The sequence below is a fragment of the Thalia democratica genome, chromosome 1, assembly GCF_965202585.1.
Source record: "Thalia democratica chromosome 1, ktThaDemo2.hap1.1, whole genome shotgun sequence".
In the NCBI taxonomy this organism is placed as follows: Eukaryota; Metazoa; Chordata; class Thaliacea; order Salpida; family Salpidae; genus Thalia; species Thalia democratica.
In genome coordinates, this window is record NC_139165.1 from 75350491 (window position 1) to 75357603 (window position 7113).

Consider the following 7113-nt stretch of genomic DNA (forward strand, 5'->3'; position numbering starts at 1 on the left):
TAGTATATTTTAGCGGCAGTGTTTTAACTTACTTGGAAAAAAAACTTGGAAAAAAGCAAATAAGAGGCTCACAGTAGGTAGAAGAGTGTTAAATAGAAGTTAGTGTTTGTGTAAAAAGTGGGTTAAGTTTCATTGCTTAATTTAAATAAAGCAGTAACAAAAAAGATTTAGTGGTGAATATCGACGTTTCTTCATTGAAGAGAAAAAGTATCTTATGAAGTTTTTTTAGTTCTTAGCAGCTCAGTAAAGTTTGCATAAAAAAAACGAACAAGCATCAAGAGTCGCTCTCTTTGTAGCTGTTGTCCGAAATATCGACGGTGTCTTTCACTTCAACCTTTTTCTCCAGCTTCGGCGATCCGACCAGGTTGGGGTGCGACTCCCGCTCGATCTGGAACGACGGGTTCTCGATCCCGTTGCCGTGGAAACCGTCTTCGTTGAACTCGAACCCGGCGGCGATGTTGTAGGGGTCGGTTTCTATGGCGTACACCTTGGTGTCGGTGACCCGGTTCTCCCCCTCCATCTTCTCCAAAATGTCAGGGGGGACGACCATCTCCTTGGTGATGCAGCACACGTTGCCACGCCGCTTGACCAGGAGGTAGATGGTGACGGCGGAGATTCCTCCGAAGAGCTGGATGCCTCCGTAGAGGACGGGGAACATGAAGGCGGTGATGAAGTCGTTGGTGGTTGTGCTGGAACAATAGTGTTATGATCTTTTGAGTTCTCAGTTATCTTATAAGATTAGAAGATATGCAACAATAAAAAGCTAATAAGGGGTTCACTGATTGTATATTAAAACAACAAGGGTTCACAAAATGTTTAGTTGTTATTTAGATTTTTTTTTTATTGAAAATAGCAGTTGAGTTATAAATGTATTAAAGTGGATTTTATTTTATAGGTCACCTTAAATAGTTTAAAAACATATAGTTGTTAATAAATAACTAAAAATGCTCAAACAAATATTAAATTAAAAGCACAAAAGTAAAGTAAAAGCATAAAAATTGTACGATGAAAAAAAGTCAAACTAACTCAAAGGATAATATCACAATTGTAGTTGCTATGGCGGAGTTTTGCATAGCGGTTTCTATGGCAACGGTTCTTCTCGCCTGAACAGTAAAGGTGAGGCAGGGCAGTCTCGTCGCCCCGTAACCAAGTACCAGAGCACAAGCCGGGAAAATAACAGCCAACTGGGAAGTAAAAATAAGTTTAAAAACTAAACTGTATACATAAATGATAGAAAAAGATGCTTTAAAGTAAATAGCATAAAATCTTAACTTTTTATGTATTTATTTAGATAAAATATAAAAAAGTTTTTACTGAAAACTAGTTATTTTTATTTAAAATGAAACTTGTTAATTAGTGTTTTTCGAAAAAAATGTTATATATAAGTTTTAGTTTTTAAATGTTTGCTATTATTAACAATCTTCCAAAGTTCAAATTGCATTTAATGCCTTAATCAAGTTGAAAAAAAAATTAGTAATTGATAATATAATACACTAATACTAAGTTTATTGATATTTAAAATTCTTTTATTTTTAAGAAGGAAAAATAAAAGCTATAGAGTTATTAATACAATTTTTATTACAAGATAAGACGGTTGTTTATCTGTTGTTATTGAGTTCATTTTTTACATTAAACCTAAAAATAAAACTTTAGCAAAAAGCTAGTTAAAGTCTTTTAAGCTAATTACTCTACAACAGCTAGTTTAAAGAAAAAAAATTAAAAACACGTAAAAACGTTATTAACAATAAATAGGTGCTTAAAGTTATTACAAATTTGAAGTAAAAGTTTAAAACTTAAACCAAAAAACAGAGTCATTTATTATATAAAACGTTTTTTTAGTTTTTAAACATAATTGGATAAAAACATTAGCACTTTAAAATCACTAGCTAATACACTTAAAAAACTTACGCAAGTTGAAAAACTTCAAATCAAAAAAAAAATTACAGATGTTCAATAAGGTTATGAAAAAACAGTGTTACAAAAAATTTAAAATCAACGCTTTTTCGTTCAAAGTACAACATTGGTTGTTTACTCAGCTATTTTTGTAGACAGTTAACAATGCTGTGTCCTAATGTAAAGTTAATTTTTAAGGAGATGTGAAGCTATTTTGTTTGCTTATTTTTAACAAAAGTACTTTACGACTTGTCAACAAAAAAATATCAGGTGTTTTCCTATTCACTGTTTAAAAATACATTTCGTTTGAGTTAATTTTAAACTATTCTGATTTTAAAAACTTTTTTATCTAAAAAAATTGTGCTGAGAAAAAACAGTTTAGAAATTTATGTAACTTATTTTGGACGTAAACAGAAACAAATTGCTTATGAAGTAATATTTAAAAAATAAAAGCAATCATAATCTTAAATAAATTTTAGATTCATTGTTACAAGTTAGATCAAATACCGTTCTCATGGTTTCTATTTAGTTTCTATTATTCAACGCAGACTATCCCTTATAACTTTGCCTTTCGTGTTTACTTAGAAAAGGACACTCCCAACAGAACAGTCAAGTTTACGCTTTTTATTTTCTGCTTTTAAAAACGTGAGCCTTTGTATTCAATGAACGCATTCGTAATCTTTTTTAAAGCTTATAATTCTATATATATAAACGGAAAGTTTTTTAAGAAACAAATTCGTCTAAAAGTGTTTTAGTGTGCAAAAAAATTTTATTCGAAAATTACTTAAAGAGCTATTCTAAAAAATTAAAGTTTACATTAGTGTAAACCTTTAGTTTACATTTATGCTTTGATAAATCAAAAAAGACTTTAAAACTTTGTTTTGTTTGGTATTTATATGGGGTTAAATAATAATTTTGAGTAGGTTTTTAAATCTTTTTAATACCATTGTTAAAAATTTTATCATCACTTGAGTACTTTATTGTACAATTGTTACTACTAGTTTAAAGCTATTTTCTTAATGGTTTACCATTTTGATATTATGCTAGTAAAATTAAATAGTTGAAATTCGTAGTTTCTAAAACCTAAAGCTCTAATAGCCAAACTTTACAATAAGAAAAAAAAAAACACTTAAAAATATAAAACATACTATTCCTTGCTTCCAAGTAATAATGATGGTTCTGTCTTGTGTGGCTGCTATTACTATCGATGTTATTATGATGGCTACAGAAGCTAGCATTGTGCAAAACTGTAGAATTTTAAAAAATAATTTACAAGTAATTCAATAAAATATAAATTTAAAATTGTAATATAAGCCTAAGTTAAAATTAACATAAGTTAAAATTAAAAAAGAATCATTTTTTACGGAGTTGTTCCCGAAGTAGAAAACTCAGTTTTCAGTATGGAAAACATTCGGAATAGATATGCTTAGTAACTTTGAATAATACAACAACAAATAATAGCGCTTCATGATAAACACATCAATCTTTTTACAAGCAATATTTTATAAGCCCACTTATTTTAAAACTAAATAACTTATTGGTAAAGGTGAGACGCTTCATTATATTGCTATAAAGCGTAAAATAACAATGGAAAATTCCAAATGATATTGTTCCGCCTACCATTATTCAGCAAAAAACTACTACAAGTTGATATTTTGACTATTTTTTACAAAAATAAAAAAAATTAATCACTTATTAAACCAATCACACTTACTTTTCATTTTAATACACGTAAAGTACAATCAAACAAAATTTCAAATTTATCTTACTTATAACAGTTAATAAAACCACCTTTGAAAACTTCTCGCTATACTGAGGTAGCTTCCACTTAACAATCATTCCGACGAAAATTGGCCCCACACTTCCAAGTAGTGCGTAGCCTTTAAAAAGTACATATTAGATAAATTAAGTGCATACATAACTGTTATTTAACTTCTAAGAAAGCTCAACACATTATAACTAGGTCAAAGCAACTGATTAAAAGTTTTAATTATGTTTCGTACTAAGTAGATTTTAAAGATTTTTATTCTCAAACATTATGTTTTACTTTATAGTAAACTATTACTAATTACTAAAACAGTTTTAGCCTTTTTTTGACTAAAGCTTATACAATATAGTTTGTTATTGTAAAAAAAAACAAGCGACTCAAAATACATTTTAAATGTTTAACTAGAACTATAAAAGCATTAACCAAGTTGGTCAAAAGGTATTTGAATTGTTTGTGAGTCTTCCGAATCTGCGTAAACTATCAACGGCATGACGAACAACCACAGAGGTAAGGAACCAATTGAAATTATTGTCGATGCTGTTGTCATTACCACACTGTTTACATAAGTTGAGTTTATTCTTGTGTACATGACGAGTAAGAAATTATTCAAACTGTTTTACACAATAAAAAGTTACTGACAACGGAAAGATTGAAATAGCTAGTTAATGAGAAAATAATGTTATGGTAAAGACTTTCTCAATTACAAAACAATAGCAATAAGCAAACATTTGTTTTCTTTTATGCTTTCTTTTCTACTAGGTTTACAGTTTAGAACAATAACACTTTTAACCTTTTCGTCAAAAGAGAGTTTTAAAAGCTTAAAAATAGTTTATTACAAATATAATATTTTAGTTTTTTATTGCTTTCTGAAAATTTAGTCCCGAAAATAAAAAGTAGAAAAAGTAATTGTAATAATATGTATATCACAAAAAGTAGGGTCTTAACAAAAAATACTCACAATTTTCTCTTTATTTACTTACTTATAAATAAAGTTTTATATTTGCTTAGAAAACATATAATAGCTATAATTGGTACTTTAAAAAGTAGATGCTCGGCTAAGTAAATGTTTGTTTTAAGTCTAAAACCTTAAACAATAAAATAAAATTTCTTAAGTTAAACAAACAAAAATGAAGACCCAACTTTTTTTTACTTACTCACTATTTAAACAACACTTACTTAATTTAAAATTTATAAAAATAAACCATATCTATATTTTCAAATATAAATATTTTATTAGTTTACAATGAAAATTGTCATTAATGGAAAAAGAAATACTTATTAAAAAGTTATATGTTAGAACAATATATTTTCAAACCTGAGATTCATGTCACCATCAAGCCAGTATGACATCACGTTGGAGTAGGATCCTCCGGGGCAAGACGCTTGTATTATGACTCCCAATGCCTCCAATTCGCTCATCCTCACTATCTCCGTCAGCAAAAGCCCCAAAACTGAAAACAGAAGCTTTTGATGAAATGTTCGATTATATAAGTTTTGAAGTTATGCTAAGTTTTTTTGAAAACAAAGTGGTAAACAGTTGCTTTGGTTTTTAATATTATGCAAACTTAGTTATGTAATTTTACTCTATAAGACATTAAAACCAATCAATAATTATTTCCTACTATAAATTGTTTCGTAAATATCTATTATCTGAAAAAAGCAAAGATCTAAACTATGTTTTTTTTGCTTTTACATCGACTTAATAAACAAAGTTTTCAACCACGATATAAAACAACTTTTACTCTAACTGTGGCATTAACGTTTTAGCAACAAAATTGTGAAAAAAAAAGAATAATATGACTAACAATAACGTATACTTCTACTAATTAAATAAAGTTAAGCAAGTATATTTATAGAAAAAAACATAGCTTTGAAGTTTATTTTAAAATCGAAAACAATTAACAACTTAAGTTATAAACACACGGTGTAAAACTCTAAACATTTTTTTTAATTTAAACTCTTTTTATTTTGCTACATTTCTGACTTGAATATCAAAATAAATAAAAAAAACTTAAAAAAAAGATAACAATCAGCAAAAAAAAAAACAGTGTTAGTACTAGAAAAATTCTTAAGCTTTTCGTGTTATTACGTAATTAGGTGAGTTTATGAACTATTTGAGTATGAAAAGCAGTTTTTTACATTCATAAAAATTGAAACAACTCTTAAAATTAATTAAATTTTGTTACGTTATTCAAAACTAGGTTAATTAAAACTCAAATAACTTTATGCTAATGTGTTGATGAAACACAAATTTTTAAAAAGCAATAAGTTTAATTTCTTTTCGGTTTAAAGTAGATTAATATATAAAAAACAACAGAAAAAAAAAACTAACATGGCATTAAAAACAGTTGTAGCAACAGGCCGGTCAGGAACTGTTTTGGCCTTTTGATGTACTCCCACATTTCCCTGGGAGAAATTGCAGCCCCTAAACCAAGCATCAAAATGGCAAGGTTCACCCTGAACAAGTTGTTATGTTATATAAACGAAATTAATCTACCGCTAAAAACAAAACACGAAAACTTACGATGTGACTATTTGCACTGTTCGTTCGAAGCTTTCGTCGACCTGGTCTTTCAAAGTTGTTGTAGTTATTGTGGTTGTGGTTGCCATTTTGGTATTTTGTATAAATAAATTCTACAAAGCTGCATGGAGTTATAACAAATACATATGTATTATTAGCACTAGCAAATAACCAGCTGATAAACAAATATTGCTGCAAATGAAACAAAAATTGTACGTCACAAGATATTGCTACTTAAGTTAATTGTAAAAATTTATAAATAAACTTGTTATTTTAGAAAAAAAAAATTAAAATTATTTAGTTTTCGTGTAATTTGTAAGCTTGAGTAGCTTTTTCACGCATCGTAGAAAATGTAAGTGAAAAGAATTTACAATTCAATATTTTAAATAATTGCAAAATCACGTTCACTCACAAAGTGTTCGACCAAAGTGTTAGGAAAGAATTAGGCTTTCTTTTGAGTTTATATAAATTTTTGAGGTATTTAAGTAAAAGTTAGGCTTAACTTTTTCTTCTAACTTAGAAGTTTAAAACTTTTATATAAACTACTCTAAAAACATTTTTAAGAAGTAGTCCTATATTTGTTATGTAATCGAAAAAAATAATGTATTAAGATTTAGTACAAAAGTTCTAAAAGCTAAGAAGTACTTTGTTCATAAGTCAGTTTACTAAACTCACTATTTTAAAAAACTATTAAAACTGCTTTGACTAATTTTAGACTCATGTTATGTTAATTGTAGTTTAGAAATTTTTTAATATATAAAAGTATTACTTACTAACAAAGTTTAAAATTGACAGAAAACAAAACATAAGTAAACCTTAAGCTGTTATATATCTACAAGTAAGCAAAAAATTAACTTTACGTAAAACTACTTGTTTAAAAAAAAAATTGATAAGAAAAAAAACTGTTTATGTTCCTTCTTTAAGCGTAACA

The 7113-nt window shown here is 27.7% G+C and overlaps 1 protein-coding gene across 1 annotated transcript; it reads right to left on the minus strand.

The window, feature by feature from the left end:
* Nucleotides 1-274: 274 nt before the first annotated feature.
* On the minus strand, nucleotides 275-6271 carry LOC145839295 (ileal sodium/bile acid cotransporter-like). Its single transcript, XM_082946895.1, has 8 exons — nucleotides 6186-6271; nucleotides 5994-6118; nucleotides 4977-5112; nucleotides 4085-4215; nucleotides 3685-3773; nucleotides 3042-3140; nucleotides 1027-1184; nucleotides 275-689 (listed from the first exon to the last, which is right to left on the minus strand). Exons 1-8 carry the CDS (start codon nucleotides 6269-6271, stop codon nucleotides 275-277), a joined length of 1239 nt encoding a protein of 412 aa, XP_082803021.1.
* Between the last annotated feature and the right edge of the window lie 842 nt (nucleotides 6272-7113).

Excerpts from the sequence above, each read along its gene's own strand:
- LOC145839295 (XM_082946895.1), bottom strand. The coding sequence starts at position 6,271 with ATGGCAACCACAACCACAATAACTACAACAACTTTGAAAGACCAGGTC. Across the intron at positions 6,119-6,185 it reads ACAGTGCAAATAGTCACATC|GGTGAACCTTGCCATTTTGA; the intron begins GTAAGTTTTCGT and ends CAACTTGTTCAG. Across the intron at positions 690-1,026 it reads ATTGTGATATTATCCTTTGA|CACAACCACCAACGACTTCA; the intron begins GTTAGTTTGACT and ends CTATTGTTCCAG.